Source organism: Amblyomma maculatum, chromosome 11, assembly GCF_055883805.1.
Source record: "Amblyomma maculatum isolate TAMU_Amacu chromosome 11, ASM5588380v1, whole genome shotgun sequence".
In the NCBI taxonomy this organism is placed as follows: domain Eukaryota; kingdom Metazoa; phylum Arthropoda; class Arachnida; order Ixodida; family Ixodidae; genus Amblyomma; species Amblyomma maculatum.
Genome location: NC_139354.1, coordinates 150,089,484 through 150,112,829, shown reverse-complemented (window position 1 = coordinate 150,112,829; position 23,346 = coordinate 150,089,484). Strand labels below are relative to the sequence as shown.

The window sequence follows — 23,346 nt, the reverse complement described above, 5'->3', positions numbered from 1 at the left end:
AAAAGGAAATCGTAATCACCTATGAAGAATTTGGCCTGGAAGACCCGCGCTGCAGTCATCAATAAAGAGAAACGATCGAGGAATAACATTGTACCGCTTTTGTTACCGTTTGATCTATTTTCGCAATGTTACCGCATATCGAAATTAGATCGTGTACCTTTGCTGAAAACTCAGAACAAGGGAAACTAAAGAAGTTCAATGCAGCTATCGTTTCCGGTAGCAGATTTCAGAAGAAAATTGCGTTGACATCAGCATTTATTATTAGTATCAGGATCTTTGGTCTTGCTCTCCCGTCATTCGCTTATAGCTCACAATCATGGAACGACAATTATCTCGATGTTACACCTTCGACCTTCAAAGTTTTACATGTGTGATTGGAAATTGAGCTCACCAGTCTTAAACTTAAATCTTTCGGCCAGAAATACCAATTTTTAGCAGACGCGAAATGAAAAACAGCCGTGTTTTACAGCTTGAACACTTCCTACATCACCTGCGTACATCCCTTAGTCGGCATCATCACTCTCGATTTCAAAGGTTCCCGAAGCGTAATGTCAACTTCCGTAATTGTTTGTCTTTTTCGCCGAAGGAAGCATATGAGATGGTTCCAAATCAAAATGTTATCAAAAGAATTCTTAGCGCACCTTTCTGCAGCACCACGCATATTGTTTTTATAGACCCAAAAGCACACTGAAAGATAGTCCGAAGAAAATGCTATTCGCCTCTAATCACGCGTAAGTTGGCCGAGCACATCAAGACGCCCACTGGCGGTAAAGCACCGATTCATAATTGCACCAGTTCTCTTTGAACGCATGCACGTCTACGTCTTTGCTTCATGCTTTCTCTTCAAATTTCCTTCCCACGCAGAGTAGCAACCGAGTGAGTTCCACCTGTTTTAAAACCTGTTTTCTCGCTGAATATTTTTTCTCTCTTCACGCGTACGTTTTCGTGCACAAACATGACTATAAAAAATTCCTGCTGCAGTGTACGCACACGTGTCCTAACCTTAAACGTCTTATTGCGGCAAGAGGAGCCTGACAATTTTGTTGTAACAATAAAGCGATTTTTTTTTGGTGCTCTGGCTTGTCACTCTTCGTCGACAGCAGTAAGGAGCAAAGCGGAGACAAAAGTTTCCCTCTTCGATTTCCAAGCAGGCAACAGACGGAAAGTTGATGTGTGGTCTTCACTCACCAACTTTCCGTGACGACGTTAGGCGCAACCGCGGTTACGCTAACCGCTGTTAACCCTGCGCGTGTGACAGGGGTATTATTGGCACTGGCGAGCACCTAGGATTACTACGTTCGCAGGTTTCCCGCCACTTTGGTGTCCGCATGAAGAGACTGAACGCCCCTTTCTACTTCTAGAGGACAGCGAAGGAGAAACTGCGTGAGGCGACATGTGGTGTAGTGTCTTGCATGCTCCATTCCCTTAGGGGGTTGGAACAGCTACGCAAACCCTTTTGCACTCTTACTGAGCAACCTGGGTTTCGAGCTCCTAAGCCTGCAGAGTTAATGTTAACGTGTTCACACAGAGGCTGAAACTGAAGTTCGTACTTTCTAACCAGAGTGTCTAACGGATTGCAATATATGACTGCTCCTGTGAAAGAATCTAACTTCGGAATAACACTGCAGTCCTGGACAAGTGGGGATTCGCTCCAGATTGTGTGACTTAGCGAGAAAAAAATAACGATTGCTGCTGTGACTAAGAAATAGGGACTGCTGCTCCCGAGGATGCGGCTTTGATACCGGCCGCTGCAGACGCTTTTTGACGGAGTCGAAAAGCAAGGCGCCCCTATGCGGTGTCATGTGAGTGCAGGTTAAGAGAGCCCAAGTAGTTGACATTTCGGAGATGGTCGCTAATGTGACCTCGTTACCGGAGTCGCTTTGGGAGGATATAAGAAAACTTGAAAAACAAAAACAAAAGACGCCATGAATGCCATCTCAGATTTAACGTTAAACACCGGCAACCATTGTGCGAGTTTCTACATGTGTACTGTGCATGAATGCAAGTTTCTGGCTCCGGGCATTTCATTTCATCTCCAGAAGTTTGCAAGATGTATGCCGATTCTAAATTTCCCTAAGAGAGTTTGATCGTTTTCAAAAGGGAGAGAGAGAGGGGGGGGGGGGTGAAGTAGCCAGCCTGATGAAACAAGTGAATGTTTCAGACCCCTTGTTTCGTTGAAATGTGTCTGCCATGCCGTCATATCTGGGCTAAGCAATTGGCGCTGAGAGCGACAAAATTAATGTAGATTTAAACACATACTTATTGTGTATTACACTTGTCCCTGGTGTATGCGAGTGCTAAGGTGGTTTGCTCAGAAATCGGCGCAAGCTTATAATAATTAAGCAGCGGAAGTTTGCTATCGAAGAATAACTATGCTTTCCTTTTGTAAGATTCAATGTCATTAAAGCCTCTAAGGACAGCAAACTGCAATATGCAGGTCTCTGGAAATGTAGACTTTGTGGATTCTTTCACCTTAACCTAACATCGCACATTACACGGGCACCATTCTTTTCACCTCCATCTAAAAGTGTCCGCCACGGCTCGGACAATAGAACCAGCCTCTTTTGTTCAGCAGTCGAGCGCCTTAACCACTAAGACGATCCTGTAGTGGCCACTGAGCAATAAGGTTTCCAGGTTACTTGCACCTCCGTATGCTCACAGGATGATAAACAGGTGGGCGCCTAAATGACAAGCGGTGCCTGAGGAGTTAATGATTCCGCTCGTTGCCGCAGTCGGAAAATTCTTTACCAGTGGTACTGAATCTATTAAGGAGGGGGGGGGGGGGGCGGGAGAGAAGGCGCGATATAGAAGCTTGCTCAAATGTATATTTTGATGTTAGAGTGCGCATAACTTCCAAAAGCCTTTTCATTTGAGCTCATGTCACGCGCATTGGTTTATATACTACACTAACATTGAGCAAATTTCTAGAAAGGCAATTCCTACTTTTTGAAAAGGTTTCTTGCTATCTTGAATACCTGTCCACTTAAGCTAACTTAACTCTGGCTCAGTAGGTCTCTTTGTGTGTTGTTCTCTGTGGTCTGTAACACGTTCTGCACGTGTTATCAGCATCAAATGATATACGAAGGAGATTTCCCCTACGAGCTTAGATTAACTTAAGAGTATTAGTTACAGATCGGGAACTGCAAACTCAGACCTTTAACGCATTAACGAAACGTACACGTGCCGATCTAAGTAAATGTGCGCTTTTTCCACTAAATTTAAATCACGCCTTCTGCCCTGGATATAAGAAACAATATTTATCAAAGGGGAACGGCACTGACGTCTTACTTGGATTGCGCGGTTCGACTGCCAGTTTCAATTATGCAACGCGTGAAAAATGTTAGAAGGAAAAAGCGTGCTCCGAAAACCATTAAGGGCAATATTCCGTGTTCAAATAAGGTTGTAGTTTTGTTATTCATGTTTTTAAGTGTTCCATTTGCATCTCATTTTATGCGGATCATACATTTGACCATCATTTCCTTACCACTGGTGTCCATCAGATATTAAAAGGCCTCAACCGCTAATTGTTGTTGTTGTTTATTGATGGAGGTGTTCTGGCGAATAATGTCTCTTCTTATTGTGTGCTTCCCTCATGTGAGAACGCCATTACCTCAATTATTAAAGGATCTGTGTGCATCAAACCTTACCACGTCTCCACTGAGCATCAGCTGGTGGAATATGCGTTCCGTTCCTTGCATGTATAAATGCAAACGACGTCCTCAACGCGTATAGACGTGTCTACGGTAACGCTACAACAGTACGAAATAGAATTGTTATTAAATAGACTAGTGATTTTGCTTCTTTAAGTCTAGATACGAACAAGTTTTATTATTGTGACATTGACGATGGCCAATGCGGCAAACAGGTGATCCACAATCGCCAAAGCACCTCGCTTGTCGAATCTTTGACAATGCGGACGGCTTGCTCCTAATTCTATTGCAGTTCCGACAAATAATATATTCAGGCAGTCATGAGAAATTTTGTACGTTGCGAGCAAAGGGACACTAAAGTAAGGATTTCCATAGGGGGCCCGCTAGACTGCTCAGAAGCACATCATTCTTGTGACAAGGGCTCTACATTTTGTGGCTGTTGGAAAAGCGTTCACAGTTTTGTTGCGATAACATGGTAGGTCGCATCGAGAAAAATGCGACATCGGCCACAAATAACGACCAGCTTAACGAAGTGGCGTTACCAGACGTGAAGAGGCTTTCATTTAACCTAATTGCATCCATTCACCATCTTCAGAAACTCGCCAAACACCAACCCACTAGCTAAGTGGCTTGAAGGGATATCTGGCGCTGTGCCGACGAAGGCGGCGCAAGCATTGAATTTTATTGCGATGCCGACATGCAATGTAAATAGGCGTGACTATTTGTTGAACAATGTCGGCGTATTAATATTTTCTTGAAACAGTCAACATTAAATGACTCCTCATATCTAGCATTGTGCCTGACCACTGTTTGAGTACTGTACTGGTGAGGGTTGGCAGCATCTTGCAGAAATTATGATTTTAATTTTTCTCGTTAGTGCAGTGGCGTCGGCGTTAGTGTCGGAGACTTACCGGGCTTGTCCTTGTCCGATTCTGGCACCAGGTTGGCCGCCTTGAGCACCACCACGGTGAGCCTCCCCGCCGACGGCAGGTAGCTCAGCGAGAGGAGCAGCTCTGGCCAGTCGCGTTTCGCCTGCCGACAAAAGAGTATGCCGTGCTCCGTTCTCACCATTATAAACCTCGAAAGAAACATCTGTATTCAGCGACAGCACACACTGCACACTACGTCCTAGGTCTGCGGTTCCCTGCAGCGCTACCAAAGCTGCGATAAGTGAAGAGACGACGTTCTGACGCTGTAGACCAGCATACAGTAGCCATTTGAGTTTATGGAATTACGGGCTTTAATTTGCCAATTCGCGAAACGCTATTTAAATAGAGCCTTGATGTACGCTCGAGTGAGATGCACTAATTGTAACGTTTACTGTTCGCGAATCGTGCGAGTGTAAAATCACGGGGCCAACATGGCGGCACACCTCGAAGCCGGCCTCTTTATTATAGCCTCTTCGCAGTTAACTCGCCGTTGTTTCTGGTTTTTGAGCACTGCCATTACTCATAAATGGGGCATCGGGCTTTTGTTTGGCCAGATTTAACCTACTTTGATAGCTTTGAGCATTAAGTTTGTTTTAATTAATTGATATTATTGCAGATTATTCCGCCGATCCTATCCCAACTAAGAAAGTCAATTTGTCAATAAACATGGCTTAAGTCCGAAAAACCAGACAGCGCCACTAAACCAGAGTTACCGCCACTGAGGTTTGTATACGTTGAACTAAAAGTACGTATATGACAAAGCAGCATAACATTTGCGCAAAACGCAAAACGATATTCCAAACTTTACGAATGGTTTTTCAAAATTTGGCACCTAGATAGTGTATATTTTAATCCCTTTGCTACCCTATCTCCATAAGGCGCAAGCAGACGACATGCAGGCGACGCGGTGCGGACAATCGTGCTCAAGCTACTCTCATGATTGATTGAAGAGGTCTTCTAGCATCCATGGTGCTCCAACGAAGTGATGAGCATAGTTGTGTTCTCTTTAAACGAGCTAGTAGAATATTCATCATCATCATCATCATCATCAGCCTGATTATACCCACTGCAGGGCGAAGGCCTCTCCCATATTTCTCCACTTCACCCGGTTCTGTGCTAGCTGCATCCACTCGACCCCTGCGAACTTCTTAATCTCATCCGCCCACCTAACTTTCTGCTGCCCCCTGCTACGCTTTCCTTCCCTTGGAATCCAGTTTGTTACCCTCAGCGACCATCGGTTATCCTCTCTTCGCACTACACGTCCTGCCCATGTCCATTTCTTCTTCTTAATTTCAACTAGAATGTCGGTAACCTGAGTTATTTCTCTGACCCACTCTGCACGCTTTCTATCTCTTAATGTTACCCCTACCATGTTTCGTTCCATAGCCCTCTGGGTTGTCCTCAACTTAAGTAGAACTCTCTTGGTTAGCCTCCACGTTTCAGCCCCTCGGCCTTCCTGTAGAGTATTACAGGAAGGCCATCCTAAAGATTACAAATATTTGGAAGGCTTATAAAGGTTGATAGGACCGTATGTATATTTGGAGTAATATAATGAATGAATGGAAAACAATACATTCGATGCCGTAGGGATTTTAATAGCGGGGGAGGAATATTGACTGAGCAGTGTTATTTATAGGTGGGACAGACGAAAGGTGTGGCCACGTGCCGTTTTGGAAAGAAAATAATAGCCAAACGGAACTCAAAACCAGGCGACGAAAACATCTGGAAAAAACTACGCTGAAAGGTATGTGAGAGAGAACTTCGTACATTTATTATTTTTTGTGCTTAGATCCAACTTTTTTCTCCCTTTTAAAGCGTGATTTCATACTTCCTTCTCGAACAAAGTAATGCCCCGTGCCGCTCTGGAAGCGAAATAATCAAACGGAATCGAGAAAGAAGAAAAATGACGAAAACGGGAGCTACGCTGCAGATAACGTGATAGAGAATTAGCAAACCTTGATGATTTGTTGCTCTTAGATCTAACTTTTGTTTCTCTTTTTCATAATCGTTTCATACCTTTTTGGACGGAAACGGCCCGCGGTGCTTATTTAATACCTTGCGACTTGGTTTGTTTATGCGAAGGGCTTCAGTCATGTCCCCCTCTTCTAAAATAAATCACTTCTGTTTTGCTCCTCTCCGCACATGGCCTTGCCTTTCCTTGGTTCTTTTAATATTTAGCCCTGCACCTGTTGCTTGACTTCAGGTACTTTAAAGATGCTGTATCATGGTGTGAAGTGCAGATTCGTGATATATTTATAACATTATCCCCACTTGGTCAGCGCACATCAACATTCCTGACATTAATTTATGCATTACCTCCAAGGTAACAAAAAAATAGAAGAAATGCAGCGAAAGAGGTGCTTTTCTATACATAAATATAATATAACCTTACACCATAGCTATTTGTATACATAAGGAAATGTTGGTTTATGGTGTTTAACATCCCAAAGCGACTCAGGCTGAGAGACGCCGTAGTGGAGAACTCCGGAGATTTCGACCACCTTCTCTTTCACGAGCACTAACATCGCACAGTACACGGGCGTCTTGCTTTTCACCTCCATCGAAAAGCGGCCGCCACGGCCGGGATTTGAACGCGCATCCTTGGGCGCAGTAGTGGAGTGCCCTAACCGCTGCACACCCACGGCGGAGCACGTAAGGAAAGAAGCTGCGTGGTGTAAGCAAACTACAGAAGTCCATTATAGTGCGCCTCAAAACGGCCGGTGACGTGAGAGTATCGGTTGCGAAAACTTTGGGATGAAACACGGAAAACGCGTTTTGATTCGCATTAAAGTGCTCCTATTTTTTGCCGCTGATCTGTACGAGAAGAAAAGCGTGTTACTCGAAACGGGAGTCGCAAATGGCGCAAACAATCTCTCACCTTCTCGGTCCTGTCAATGTCGCACCACACTTCGGTCTCAGTCGTTACGTCGACGTCAGCCAGGGGCACTCGAACCTCTCCTGTCACATCGTTTCTCGAGAATCGGTCGTAGTCGAACACCTGCGCGCGTCGCAGCAAGGGTTAGTGCTTCGGTATAGAAATTTCGAAGCTCACGACATTTGCACTGGTTATTGGACAAGATGAAACTCGATGTACGGCACATCGCAGGCTATACAGCAGTTACATATCAATGCAATATCAACGCGATGCATGCTAAGTAGAATTTGTTTTTTTTCTTTTTGATCATCTCCTTTTGGCGCCATACCAACCTTTACTGATTAGTTAATCACGCAACCAAACATGCATGTTCGTTGTAGTAATCCCTGCGAACAAACAACGTGTCAAATACCCACCGAGTGCGAGAGGGACACGCCAAAAGTGCCAAAACTGTGTTTTCGCATAGACGTGGCAGGGACGTGCCTGAAAAAGCAGCGTCCTCGATGGCACGTCATCGAACGAGACGGGGAACTTGAAGGTCTCGTCGAAGAGTGGGTCGGTGGAGCGGCGCCGCATCAGAGCCTGGCGCTGCTTGCTATCTACTTCCGGGAGTAGCGTGACACGGACGCACGGTTCGCCGAAGCCTCCTCCTCCTAGTTGCTGGTCCTGCCGGGGCCCGCCAAGGTCCATGGCTGCGGAAAAACAAGGACATGGTAGCAAACAACTCGTCTTGGTGGCCAGGTTGGTGCGTGAGTAAAAATAGCGAATTCGGGAGGAGACATGCGAAGACCGACCGGGCAGGACTTGAGACACTTCAGTCATGGCCAAAAATCTTTCGTGGTCGAGATCAATCCGAGGCTGTTGCCTGCTCGGCGAACCTTCCCTCTCTACGTCAAGCATATAAGAATCTACACCTCCTATACTTCTATAATGATAACTAGCACGTCTAGGCTCCGGCCTTTCTGAATCTATCTTGTGTAGCGGTGAAGCTCCATTGTCTTTAACGCTTTCATTTTTTTCTCAGCGTATGCTAGTTAGTGCTGTTAGGTTGGATGTCTGGACTTATGCAGCACGCAGGAATATTTGGCCTGGAACAGGCTGCACTACGATTTGAACATGCTGTTTCGAGAACTCCCAACAGTTTCTATAGTCATTTGAAACAAATGGAATTTTCAAAGCTCGGTTATCTAAAGAAGTTCAAGAAGTCGTCAAAAAGGTATGAAATGTAATGTGTGCATTTTTCAAATTATCAAAGAGTAAAACAGACCAAGTTTATCTGCCTTTACTAAACTGTGAAAATTTCAAGTTTTTTTTTTTTTTTTCAGGGCTCGAGCTCTGTTTGTTACGTTTTTCAAGGACATGTTTTCTGAAATCGAAGGTCATGTGAGCTATAGTGTTAAAATAACTCGGCGTGGCCGTCGCATACCAAGAACTTGCATATAACGCGCAATGAAAGTGTTACTGTACTAAATCACCAAGATGGTTCCATACCATGTGACTAAAATACATACCACACAACTGCACGATAGTTGCGTGCCAGCAACGGACGCATAGCGGCGGTGCTTCAGCGCCGAAAAGGCCTATACTTTTGTTCCTTCCGGTGCACCAGTGCAGCCTCTCCTTTGGCGGTCATTTCAGAACTACTGTCTGGGCCCGTCGACGACAGAGCGCACTGAGCCTCCCACATCCCAACTGGCACGCGTACAGCTCGCGCAACTGGCAGCCCCAGCTTCATTGTGTGCGCGCGCCATCCTACTCGCAGCTCCTCTAGCATGTTTGCAGTGTCAGAGAATGCCAGCCTTGCAAGTGCATTTGCCAAAACTTATTGTAAGGTGTTGCATTTGAAGGCATGACCATGAATGCTGCGAAAAAAATTCATGATGAAAAATCTGCTCGCACACTTTACAGGCAAAGAGAAAGAGGACACGCCATCAAAACTTCTCGCCAGGAACGGCCTCCAAATAGACCAAATTTCTATCTTATTGAAAACAATACGGCATAATTTATGCAGCCAATTATTTACCAAAATATTTAATGGAATCTTAACGTTTACTGGCTAGCTCATCATCATCATCAGTTTGACTACACCCACTGCACGACGAAGGCCTCTTCCATATTCCTCCAATTAACCCGGCCCAGTGCTAGCTGCATCCACTTAACCCCTGCGAACTTCTTAACCTTATCCACCCACCTAACTTTCTACCACACCCTGCTGTACTTTCCTTCCCATGGAAGCCAGTTTGTTACCCTAAGCGACCATCGGTTATCTTCTCTTCGCAGTACATGCCCATGCCCATTTCTTCTTCTTGATTTCCACCAGAATGTCAGTAACTTGAGCTATTTCTCTCACCCACTCTGCACGCTTCCTATCGCTTAACGATACCCTTACCATTTTTCGTTCCATAGCCCTTTGCGTTGTTCTCAACTTAAGTAGAACCCTCTTCGTTAGCCTCCACGTTTCATCCCCATAGGTGAGTACAGGCAAGATGCAACTGTTGTATACTTTCCTCTTGAGCGATACCGTTAAGCTGTAGTCATAATCTGCGAGTGCTTACCAAATGCGCTCCATTCCAATCTTATTCTCCTTGCCTTTTCCCTTTTCATGGTCCGGATCAGCGGTTACTACCTGTCCTAAGTAGACACCTTCGCCTACTACTTCCAGTGCTTCGCTACCTAATGTAAACTGCTGTTCCTTCTCTAGGCTGTTGAACATTACCTTAGTATTCTGCATATTGATCATCAAGCCTATACCTTCCTACATTTCCTGTCCAGGTCACCAATCATTCTTTGCAGTTCATCTCCTGAGTTACTTAACAAGGCAATGTCATGGCTGCATCAGCGTATGAGCGATATCTTAGCAAATAAATTGTTTTGGGGATCCGCATGCGCCGCGATAGCATTCAAATAAACAGAGCAAGCGTTTTTATCCCATTGGTATACCTATTAACCAAACTCAAGAAATATTTCTGTTCACCATAAGCGAGAAGCTTTTAGGCGCATTTCGTGAATGTTATCGTTTTTTCATTCAGCCTCACATATCGCCTTCAGGGCACTTATTTGATGATAAAAAAAAAACATAACTTTCATTATTTTTCAGCCAAACCGGCGCAGCCATGAAGCTTCCAACTGCTCGAGGTGCGCCGCTGGCACGGCTATATCTCAAGTCAAGACACTTTGGCAGCAGCAGTGGCCACAAGAACACACAACTAATTCGTTTCCGCATACGATTGCAGATTTACTGCTGTCATACAAGCGAGCGACGTCACCACGTGTGCAGGACTACGCAGAACTACATCGCCTTCCTTTCCTGTTCGGCACCGCAGAAGTTGCCCCGTCATCTGCACAGAACTACGCCCCTCTACCGTGGTGGAGCCTCTTTCGTTGTCTGCAGCGGATATAAGATCACCTCAAGGCATCAAGCGCGACACTTTGGCAGCAGCAGTGGCCACAAGAACCCACAACTAATTCGTTTCCGCATACGATTGCACGTTGGTGGCTTTGTCATTATGTGTCTTAGTTAAATTTTGTTATACTGCTGCTGCTGCTGCCAAAACATTTGCCATGTCTAAATTTCTGAGTGCCCTGAGTGTAATGAGAATGTGTCAGAGTCAAATGATGGCGTATGCTGCGCTGTTTGTCACACTATATATCATATGGGTAAATGCGCCGGCGTCTCTGAGACTATGTTAAAATCAAAATGTGACGTATATCGCAAAGCTTGGAGCTGCCAGCAGTGCAGAGGATCTAAAGTTCAGTCACAATGACCTGAGAAATCCGAAGGTAATGCTGAACAAGAACGTGATATATAACTCATGCTTTAGACAATCAATCAAAAACTTGACATCCTAATGCCGCTGAAAGAAACGGTCGATGGCATCGAGGATGCCGTACAGTTCATGTCCAACCAGATATCCAACTTGCTGCAGCGCGTAGAACAAAATGAACGTGACATAAAGGAAATAAAGAGCAGAGTAGACAAACTTGAGGCACAGGAGAAAAACAATGAGTGCCAGACGACCAGATTGACCAACTGGAATGGCGACATCGGCGAGCAAACTTGGAATTCCACGGCATTCGGGAAAGAGATAATGAAGACCTTTTGACAGAACTTAACACTATCGCCCACAAAAATCGAGCTGCCACCGCTCACTGATCAAGACGTAGATGCAGTTCATCGATTGCCAGCGAGGCGTGATAAGATTCCTGGCATTATTTGCCAATTCACTAAGCAAAGCGTCAGGGACACGTGGTGGCTAAATAGGAGGAAAGTGGCCGAATCGGGCAATGGATTGCACCTGCTGGAAAACTTTGAAAGCTGTTGAAAGAAGTAAAAGAGTGGGCAAAGACACACAATCACAAGTATGTGTGGCACTCGAACGGAAAAGTATTGCTAACAAAGTCTGATGGCATGTCAGCAATTCACATAAGCAAAGCATGTGACCTCGAACGTCTCACTTAGGGCTACATTTAGTACATTGCATGACTGGCATTGACCCTAGCATTTTACCCAATACGTTCATCCTGGCGATCTTAAAAGCCGTATCGGATCAAGGTTTGCAAAGAGCTTGAAGTGTCTTCATTTTAACGCTCAGTCAATCAGAAACAAGGAATTAGAGTTATCAATTTTACTTCAGTCCTGCAATGAATCTTTTGATATCATTATGATCTCTGAAACATGGTGCACCAGTGAAATAGATATTCCTCGGTTAGATAGTTATCAAACATTTTTTTTTAAACCGCGTTACTGGCCGCGGAGGCGGTGTTTGCGTTTTGCTTAGGAGAAAACATCTCGAGCTAGTTGGTTCATCACAGAGCAAAACAGCGCAAACTTCACAATGGACAGAGAAGGGCAGACGAGACACAGGCGCTGTCTGTGTCTCGTCTGCCCTTCTCTGTCCATTGTGAAGTTTGCGCTGTTTTGCTCTTTGCTTAGGAAAACATTTCAGCCAGAGTTGCTACCTATGTTCACTACATCCACAAACGATTTTGAAATTCTGTCCATTTGTCTCAGCAACATGATTTTTGTTGTGTGTTATCGTCCCCCTCATGGCTGCATTACCAATTTCCTTCATTTTCTTGAATCATTATTTTAGTATGTTAATGAAAACTGTTTAAAGTTGGTGTTCCGTGGTGATATAAACATTAATTTATTAGTCTCGGATACGCATGCTAAAAATCTACACGTTCTATTGAAGATGTATGGTCTCTCGAATGAAATTAATTCACCAACACGCATCACAGCTTCTTGCTCGTCTTTACTAGATGTTTTCATAACAAATTTTGAAGCTCGCTGCCTTACATTTAGCATCATCACTTATGATATCAGTGACCACTTACCTATTTTTCTGTGTTAAAAACACTAAAATTAAGCCTCATAGTTCAAAAGACCACTTTCAGCTAATTAATGATGAAGCTCTCCTTAACTTCAGAGCAGCACTAGAAAATGTCGACTGGACTAGTACTCTTCACGAAACAAACCCTAACAAGGCATATGAATTGTTTTTAGGCATCGTTAAAAGCATATAGAAAGAAAGTTTTCCCATAAAAGTAGCAAGGCGCAACCGCTCTACACGAAAACCATGGGTTAATCGTCAACTTATGAGTAAAATTACTGAGAAGCATAATTCATATCAAAAATTTATCAAAATGAAAGAACGCAGTGATTTGCAGAGATTTAAAACATGCCGTAATCGCTTAAACAAAGAACTTGATCGAGCGAAAAAAGAGTACTATGCAAACCAGCTAGCTACTCCAGGTCGTACGGATGTTATATGGAAAAAATTAAATAATATTTTCTCTACCTACAATAGTCACAGCGATATTATCGTTACAAACCAAAATGGGGTAAAATATCAGATAAACAATTTGTTAACCAATTCAACAAGCATTTCATTAACCTTCCTAACCCCCCCCCCCCCCCCCTGCGGGTACAATGACCTCAGTAATATCCCTCTGAGCACTGAAACCATATATCTGGACCCCATCGAAGATAATGAAATACAAAGCGTGTTTAAAGAGCTTAATAATACTACAAGTGTAGACATTGATGGCATGCAGATAAAACCTATTAAGTTTGTCCTTGATATCCTCCTTGCGCCCCTCACGCATATATTTAATCTATGCATTGCTGAGCTGTCTTTCCTTCCAAAATGCAGATTGCTCGTGTATTCGTGATATATAAGAAAGTTACAAAAACGACCTGGGAAATTACAGGCCTATTTCAGTGCTACCAGTATTTTCGAAACCCCTTGAAAAATTATTTCACAGACGCTTTGCTAAGTATGAAAAGGCACAACAGATATTAACAGATTCACAATATGGATTTCGTAAACACTGTTCTACTGAGCATGCGCTATTAGATCAGAAAGAATACATATTAAAACGGCTGGATCAAAATAAAATAGTTGTTGACATATTCATAGATTTTACAAAAGCATTTGATTTGTTGAATCATGAACTACTAAATCCGAAAGCTTCATAGGCATGGTTTTCGAGGTCACGCAGGATCTCTTGTAGAGTCCTATTTAAGAAATCGAAGGCAGGCTGTCAGGAATAAAGAATATGTATCAGATATAGAACCAGTTTCTCGTGGTGTTCCTTAAGGTAGCATATTGGGTCCTTTTCTTTTTAATATCCTTATCAATGATATTGTGCAGGTATTTGCTCTTGCAAAGTATATAATATATGCTGATGATACGAGCATACTTTTTCAGGAACTGACATAAATGACTTAATAGATATAGTAAATTCTGCACTCTTCCATTTATACGACTGGACAGAAAAAAACGGTTTACAAGTTAATGCCACAAAAACTAAAGCAGTCATTTTTAAAGCAAAGAATAAGACATTTAAACTAACAAAAGATATTTACTTCAATAGCGTTCCTTTAGATATAGTACCAACATTTAAGACGCTGGGCGTCGTATTCAATGAAAAAATGACCTGGTATGATCACATGTATTTTATTGTAAACAAACTCTCGCAGATGATTGGATTGCTATATCGCCATCGTCACATCTTGCCTTCAAAAGTAATGCTCGCAGTTTATCATTCATTATTTATTTTCTCGCCTCAGCTACTGCAATTTAGTTTGGGGTAAAACATCAGAAAAAAACTTAAGAAAGTTACATATCTTAATCTTACAAAAAAGCGTTTTAAGAATACTTGAAAATGTCCCTAGAACATACCACACACTAGAACCTTTTTCTATGCATAAAATACTTCCGATTACTAAACAGTATAACTTTCATTTATGCCGCGCTTTAAAACGCGAGATTACTAATAACACGTCTTTTTTTCATAAACTGGCTAACACTGAACTCAGCTACAAAGTCTACGAAACGAGAAACATCGATAAGTGGCATATTAAAACATACAGAACAAGATACGGCTGTCAAACACTGGAAAATACGCTGCCACGTCTCCTGAATTCCCTTCATTTCAATAATATCCCTCTAGAATATACCTCATACAAAAAACTGCTTGAATGTTTCCTACTGAACGACACTCCATTATGAAAGTAAGAATTCTACATGATGATTTTATTTTGCATGTGCATAATTATGTATGTGGTATTATTTTTGTTTTTGTGACGAATACTTGTCATGTGCTTATGTAGTTTTCTGTAATACATGCATTGTCGTTTTTCTAAATATTGTGTACTACTTTTGCTGCCAAAGTAAACGGCTGGGTGCCTGTGGCCTTGTCAAGTTGCCCAAGAGGCAGCTATTACTGTAGGCATCCTGCCACCATGTACTTTGTGGTGGTGAAATAAAGTTATTATTATTATTGTTATAGATATTTTGAAAGCAGCATGGACATTTGTCTGTTGATTGCCTCGAGGAGCACCACAGCTAATTTAAAAACAGAGGCGAAAAGCAAGGTGCCCGTGTGCCGTGCGATGTCAGTGCACGTTAAAGAACCCCAGGTGATCGAAATTTCTGGAGTTCTCTACTACGGCGTCTCTCATAGCCGTAGTTGCTTTGGGACGTTAAACCCCGAAAACCAAACCAAATCAAACTGTTTGCGAACTGAGTGGCGATTCCCGTCCTGTCAAAGCGTTCTTTCGATTATTCCGACGTCTTGCTATTCTGTTGCGATTTTCATGGATTGTAATCACTCGCAATTTTTTCCTTCCTCGATTATTGATTACTACCTAGTGATTAGAGCGCCCGTCTCGGCTGCGGGAGGTGGTTAGTTCGAAACCCACCGCCGGACACCCACCGGTGAAAATGGGTACAAGCGTCCCCCGGCCTGGCGCTCGGCTTTTTTAGGGGTGTGCGTTTGGGAGAAGCTCCGTAAACCCCGCTGCGCGCCCCTCCTCCGCAGTGGGCCCAAACCCAGTTTCGAACCTCGCAGCCTGCAAAGGTGGTTCTGTTTGTCTTGCAAAGGTACTTCCTTTGACCCTCACCTGAAGTGCTCCCTTAGAGCCTCAGCTGCCCTACTACTATGCTTTCCTTCCCTTGGTATCCAGTTTGTTACCCTAAGCGACCAACGATTATCCTCTCTTCGCTCTACATGTCCTGCCCACGCCCATTTCTTCTTCTTAATTTTCACTAGAATGTTTTTATTGACGCAATCAAAATCGTTATCGTTAATCATTATCCCTCTTCGCTCAGCATTTGTACTCATTTCCAACCAGTTGCGGTCATTTCATGTCGTCGATTTACATATTGGTTGTTTCATAGCCGTGATGAGTCATTCCTACTCACTGCGTCATTACCACTCATAGTTAAGCATTTTTACTCATTTCCAATCAGTTGTGATCCATCATCATCATCAGCCTGAATATACCTACTGCAGGGTGAAGGCCTCTTCCATATTTCTGCAATTAACCCAGATCCGTGCTAGCTGCATCCACTTGACCCCTGCGAACGTCTTAACTTCATCCGCCCACCTAATTTTCTTCCGCCCCCTACTACGCTTTCCTTCCCTTGGTATCCAGTTTGTTACCCTAAGCGATCAACGGTTATCCTCTCTTCGCACTACATGTCCTGCCCACGCCCATTTCTTCTTCTTAATTTCCACTAGAATGTCACTAACTTGAGTTATTTCTCGGACCCACTCTGCACGCTTCCTATCGCTTAATGTTATTCCTAGCATTTTTCGTTCCATAGCCCTCTGCGTTCTCCTCAACTTAAGTAGAACTCTCATGGTTAGCCTCCACGTTTCAGCCCCATAGGTGAGCAAGTCATCTTTTGTCATATTGGTCGTTTCGTAGTCATTAGCAGCCATGATGAGTCATGCCTAGTAATTTCTCCTTCCTAATCAGTTCTGGGCATTTCAGTTCATTGTTTGACATATTTGTTGTTTCATAGTCATGATGAGTGATACCTTCTGGTTATAGTTGTTACCATTGATAACTAAGCATTTTTATTCGTTTCCAATCAGCCGTGGTCATTACAAGTCATTGTTTAACATATTGGTAGTTTTGCAGTGATCAGCAGTCATAATGAGCCACGGCCAGTCATTGCAGTCATTACCACTGATCGCTAAGTATTTTTACTCATTTCCAATCAGTTGCGATCATTACAAGTTGTAGTTTGATATACTGGTCATTACAAGTCATTAATAATCATCATTAGCATTAGTCATCAAGTATATCGATGTCTATTTATAAATTGTATTCATTACCTATCACGATAAATCGTTTTCATTCTTAATCTTCCTCCTCATCATCAGCCTGACTATACCCACTGCAGGGCGAAGGCCTCTCCCATATTTCTCCAATTAACCCGGTTCTGTGCTAGCTGCATCCACTTGACCCCTGCGAACTTCTTAACCTCATCTGCCCACCTAACTTTCTGCCGCCCCCTGCTACGCTTTCCTTCCCTTGGAATCCAGTTTGTTACCCTAAGCGACCATCGGTCATCCTCTCTTCGCACTACATGTGCTGCCCTGTGTTACCTGTTCCTTCGTCCTGGTTTATATCGCGCAGTTCTTTCGCTTTATTGTTTTTGTTAAGGGCAAAGTTTCCTTGGACACTTTATTTCATCATCAACCACTGAAAAGTGTTTCCGGAAAACAAAACGCCAGCTTATAGTAAGCGCTTGTTTTTGGTGTTGTTTTGTGCTTCTCGCGCTGTTTAAACATGTATCTTCGAAATGCAGCAGACAGGCTAAGCGGTGAAAAGCGGACGTCACACATTCCTGGTAGCAGTTAAAACCACGTTAACTGAAATGGTCACTGCTTCCGGGCTAAGGCAGCGAGTGCTGCATACTCATAGAACTGTTGGCATATCAAATCAATTTACTATATATAGCTGCCACTTGGTAGAAACAGTCTTCATTGATCACACCAATAGGAAATCTTTGCTTCGAAAGTGGGCTCGCTTCAGTAGTTACTTACAAACATGAGCATCTAGTGGCGCGGTGCGAAAGGCGCGAATAAAAGCGCGGTCATCATTCATTGCTTTAGAAAGACGAAAATTGCTTATTTCGGCTTTTACATTACGTGATTTCAGCCTGTATGCCGCTCTTTTTGTTTGAACCTTTTAGTCGAGCCTTAATGCGATTGGCGCATTTAAAGTTACCGCTCATGATAATCGCGACAATGTGCTCTGCTATTTTCCTGTTTTATCCGTACTACGCGGCTGCATTTGAATGCATGGGATCTGTAGCAACTTTCGCCGTTGGTATTATAGGGATACACTGAACGTAAATGCGGACAGTTGCTTGCGCGCTGCACTCTCCCACTTTCTCTGATGATCAGCGTACAAATTTCACGGTTGTTTATACATCACAGATTTGCCTAATTATATCGAATCCAAATATTACGATGCCTTGAACTAGAGGTAGACCGGCAGGACAAGTGCGGAAGCAAAGAACCTAAACACAGGCAGGTCAGTCAGCAGTGCGTGTTGACAGAAACATCTGGAGTCCTGCATTCAATCGTGCCGTGGGAAGGGTCTAGAATGTTTTTGCACCCGTCTGAGGGGAGAAGTCTGGAGTGTATTGACAGTTAGTTCAGGTGAGAAGTCAGGGTTGCTTTTGTAGTTATGACACTTCAAAATATTAAACCATCCTCGCAGGTAAAGCAGGAGGTTAAAAGGGTGAACATGGGACGAATAGAGAACACGTTGTGTAGCGCATTGTGTAGTAGTGTTCTTTCTTTGTCCTTAGTTCTGCACTAGGGTACCTTTCCTTAATATTAATTTACCCAAGCACCTGTCTTAGCATATTTGAAAGAATCTGCGATGCAAAGTCGCATTTGCAGATAATCAAAACACCATTATCAAAGAAATGTCTCTGGCATCCTTTTAGGAGCACTTGGATATGTAATATTTTCCATGGAAACCGCTGCTTTCTCGTTAGTGCCGTAGAAAAAGCACGCAGAATTGATTGCACCACTGGCCTATCTACATTTGTGCACTCTTTGTGCGCAGCATCATCAAGCCGGGATGGAAACTAACGCGCCTAAATGCAGCCTGTTACTATGCGGGTGAATGGTTATAGGCGTCAGTGACGCTCATGCGGCTCTTTGGCATATTTAAAAGGGCGAGAGTACCATACAATAATACCATGATGACATCGCTATCATTCTTCCTTTATGTCGACCACTTTGATGGCCAAACAGCATAGCTATGGTGGCTAGAATAGCGTAGTCGCATGACGAGTCCCGATGGCCGATTCAGAGCAGGATATTTAATCCATGCAAGAGCAGCCACGTCTGTCACAGTGCAACTCGAGATTTGTATCGACCGGTGAAAACAAACATGCTTCCGCGGCGAGTCTGACAGAAACTGTCGAGCGGAACTGTTTCCGGAAACTGGACTCGGCATTTGTCTTCCTCAGTTCTGTTTTCAGCTGCGCTTCGTAATCACATATATGCTGGGACATTCGGGTAACACACGGAACGCGTTCCTTTTGCTCATGGTGATCAATAATCTCAACTGAACATCGGGAATTTCCCCGGAGGCTGCTATTCGCGCGTACTTCTGTGGCTAAATCGCTGAAAGGAAAATATTTGTGAGCTGGTAATATTTTGCTCTTGTTGAAGTAGTCCGAGGTATTCTGAGTAATAATAATAATAATAATAATAATAATAATAATAATAATAATAATAATAATAATAATAATAATAATAATAATAATAATAATAATAATAATAATAATAATTGATTCACAGGAAAGAAAAGGCGCTGTATCTATCGCACTTGATCCGTGGACACCTCCACCGCACCGTGAGGGAAAAAAAGAACCCATGAGGGAAGGGAGGAAGGTTGAAGTGAAAGCGGAAAGAGAAAAAGGGGTACCGTAGAGGAGGGCTCCGGAGTCATTTTGACCACCTGGGGATCTTTAATGTGCACTGACATCGCACAGCACCCGGAAGCCTTCTTGTAGCGCTTGCATCGAAACACAGCCACCGGCCGTTGGCATCAAACTCGACTACTCCGGCACTATGGTCGGACATTTTAACCGCGGTACCACCGCGGCGGGGCGCATTTTGATTAAACGTCATGGGTTTCCGCGGATGTCCCGCTACAGTCGCTGTGGCTGCTGGGTGTTATACCGTGTTTGCTCGCAAATAGCCAGGTCTGATTTCTTTTTTTTTTTTTTTTGCTTTCTTTTTCAAGTTAATGTTCAAAATTTCGAGCCCGAAAAAGCGCGAATCCCGCCTAAGGCGAAGCACGAACCCAGGTACAAACAAATTAAGAAATAGAACGACGCTACAATGCTACACTAAAAGGCGTGAAATCTGTGCACCTTCGAACCTGCCTGTCGCCACCGCTAATACGCTGCATTTCACACGCTCCTTCTATGTTAACTGTACTGGGCAAGATATTCTCAAGTAAATGCGGAGACATGATAAGCACAGAATCCTACCGCACTGCCTCTCCGACGAATTCGCGCCCTTTACAACCACAGCCGCCAGAACAAAACATATTAGGTCGCTCAGGCTCGCGAAGAGCATCCGTCGGCAAAATTCTGTGCTCCCTGAAGCTCACCTGCAAAAGACTGGACAAAGTACGGGCTCACTCAGAACAAGCTTCAAACATGCTCGGGCTGAACCAATTCATCAACTAAAACTATCTACGCTCACAAGTGATACGACGTCACTCTCAGTCGCATATCATCCACAACAACCAGTTCCTTCTTCGTGGCGCATGATAGCCTGAGCTGCTTATGCGCAATTAAACCCTACAGAACACAATTAGATTCGTGGAGGTTTTAAACCACAATGCTATAAGCTGGTCAGGAAGTTAACTGCAATGGGTGGACGCAATATGATTTGATTTTACTCTAATGGTAAAAATCGTACAGCGTGCTCTGCTTCCTTTCTCGTATTGTACTTGCTGGCACAGCTTCACAAATGGATCTCGTCCTTTCGTGGTCTGTAAAATACTGCACACACCACGCCCCAACACAATACCTTGCACCTTCAGCTACGGCGGAGGTGCCTCTGTCCTATGTAAAAAAAAAAATACCACCTTCTGCAATGCAAGAAAAAAAGCGATACGATGACGCGTATACAATTTTGCTTCATATACAACGGTGTCAATGTGTGTACCTTCTATTGTTTCTCATATTCTTCATCCTAGGCGTTTTCTATTCAGCTTTCTCTAACACGCCCAAGTTGGCACTCTCGTGGTAAGTACCTGTCGAATGAGCAGATCACATGCCGCTGCTACGCGATGTCCGGACAGAGGAGCGTAGCCGCATCAATGCCGTAGCGATGCACCACTAGAGTGAAGGCATCTGGGGCCAAGTGCAGCGCATAATTTTCAAACGCAAAAGCAGATCAAGACAGCTGTCCGAGATATTGGGCACCTCCCACTCACTTCGGTCTCCTCAGCTCTAAATTCGGTTGTAAAATGTTTCAGGAGCCAGCCCCGTGGAACGAGGGAGAGAAGGTCTCACCTTCAATGACGTGCACGACCAGGTCGGACTTGTCGAAGTCGTACTTGAGGCGGAAGTGGAGCCTCCCGGCGTGCGTTGGGGCTGAGGAGTTGGCTGAGGCCGAGGTGGACGAGACGTCGCGTGACTGGAAGAACACGGCCTCCTTCTTGCGGTACAGGTCCGGCTGGATGCCACCTGCAGAACGATTGCCCTTAAGACAGGCTCACAACCTAGCTCGCCTTTTCAGTTAACAGGAACGAAGACTTGCCTGAAACCAACTTTCATGTGCAATAAAATTGCTACGTAAGTTACCGCATATGCGGAGTAACATAGGGGTCCGCCGTATTGCTCTCCAAAGTCAAAAGCGTCCACATTTTGCGGAAAATCCGCCCCCGTTCTAACTATGCATATCTTTGGCACAGCTTTTAAAGCGGGTGCTTACTCAATACGTAAGTCTTTTCGCTGTCGAAAGGGCTTTTTCTTGGAATATTACGGCCGCAGTAAATGAGTGCTTAGTCGTGAGCTATTTGCACGATTATTTATTTCACCGAGTCGGTGATTCGCAATACAGGAGAAAACTACTTTATTGCATCGAAGGGAAGGGAGATGGGTTGGCTAGGCCTGGGGAGGCTATAGGTCGGTGCCCCTGGGGTTGTATCTTTTCCGACCATTCCGCTAGCCTGGCTTCTGTGTCATAGTCTCCACATTTTAATACCTTCTCCCAATCTTCTGGTGAGCACGGCTAGTATCACCAGTTCTTTTGGAGGCGGATTACGGAAACTATCGCTGCGTCGATAAGTGGCAGCATCTGCTGTGAGTGCCAGAAACCACACACACGGTCCTTTCGAAGACAATGGAAACGAGTGATAAAGCTTCATGCTCTCGAAAAACGAAGGAACTCTTTATTTAAAATTATGGTTGGGCAATGGAAAGCTCACATATTGTGTTAATATTAGGCCACCAACGGGCAGCCGTCAGGATTCGAATGCCAAGTGTTGCGGATGTGTTTGCTTCCCCGCAATCCTGAGAAAAACAAAATTGAGAACTGTGGCGGCAGTTGAGTTCTTCTATAGCAGCTCTTCTAAAGATTAGGGAACCTGCATGTTTGACCGCGGCGCCCGGCTTAGGGTGGTGCCATCCTTTGTGCGGGCACATGCCGCCGCCTGCTAAAGACCAGTGTTGCCAGATGAGCTAGCGCCGCCATTTGGTCTCCAACTGAACCGGCGCGGCCGGGCCACATTAAAGGGAGCGTTGGCGCTCGTACATTGCAGCGGTCTGATTTTTTCTTCGCTGCTATCTGCATGAAATATTTGCGCACTGCGGTAAATATTAAGTGATGCATTTTATACAGCTCATTCGGTAGAAAAGCCGTCGGTATAGTAGAAATAGTAGTAGTAGTTGCTGCAGTAGACGAAACCACCTGCTGGAAATAATCGGGGGCTGCCTAAAAAATCGTATCGTGGTAATTTGTGGTTCTAGCGATTGGTGATTGATTGGTGTATGATAGGCCATGACGAGTTATTAAAGTGTAATTAATTATTGAATTAATAATAAATGAAAAAATAAAAAATGGGGTTTAAAGGTGTCAAAATGCTCACAATTTAAAGCCAATGCATGCTTGATGATGCTAAATAAGAAAATTTAATGCTCGTAATTAAAGAAATAAATAATTGAATTAACAAAAATATGTGACACCAAAAAAGGGGTTTCAAAATTGTGAAAATGCTCATAATGAAAAACCAATTCTTGATCAGGGTAATTAAGAAGTTTAGATTTTGTAATTGAACAATTAGGTAATCGAAATAACTGGAAAATCGAAAGCTTGGAAAAGGGGGTTCAAAGGTATGGATGTGTTCCGAAAGAAATGCCAATGCTTGGTGAGGCTAATATAAGGAAAAATTAATTATTATATTATTATTTTTTAGTAATTTAATTAATTTTCACTAAGGATTGAAATTCTCTCAAAATGAAAATTAGTATATAGGGTTTAAAAGGTGTCAAAACGCACAGAATGAAAATTGAATGCTTGTTGATGCTGATTAATAAATGTATAG

The 23,346-nt window shown here is 43.7% G+C and overlaps 1 protein-coding gene across 1 annotated transcript in view; it reads right to left on the bottom strand.

The window, feature by feature from the left end:
- Positions 1-23,346, bottom strand: part of LOC146175171 (synaptotagmin-5-like) — a 39,162-nt gene that overhangs the window by 2,244 nt on the left and 13,572 nt on the right. The window contains exons 2-5 of the mRNA XM_084584605.1: positions 21,314-21,487; positions 7,938-8,146; positions 7,458-7,577; positions 4,562-4,682 (exon numbers count right to left, since the gene is read on the bottom strand). Coding sequence (XP_084440731.1) covers positions 4,562-4,682; positions 7,458-7,577; positions 7,938-8,146; positions 21,314-21,487 — 624 coding nt within the window. The remainder of the gene's footprint in view (positions 1-4,561; positions 4,683-7,457; positions 7,578-7,937; positions 8,147-21,313; positions 21,488-23,346) is intronic.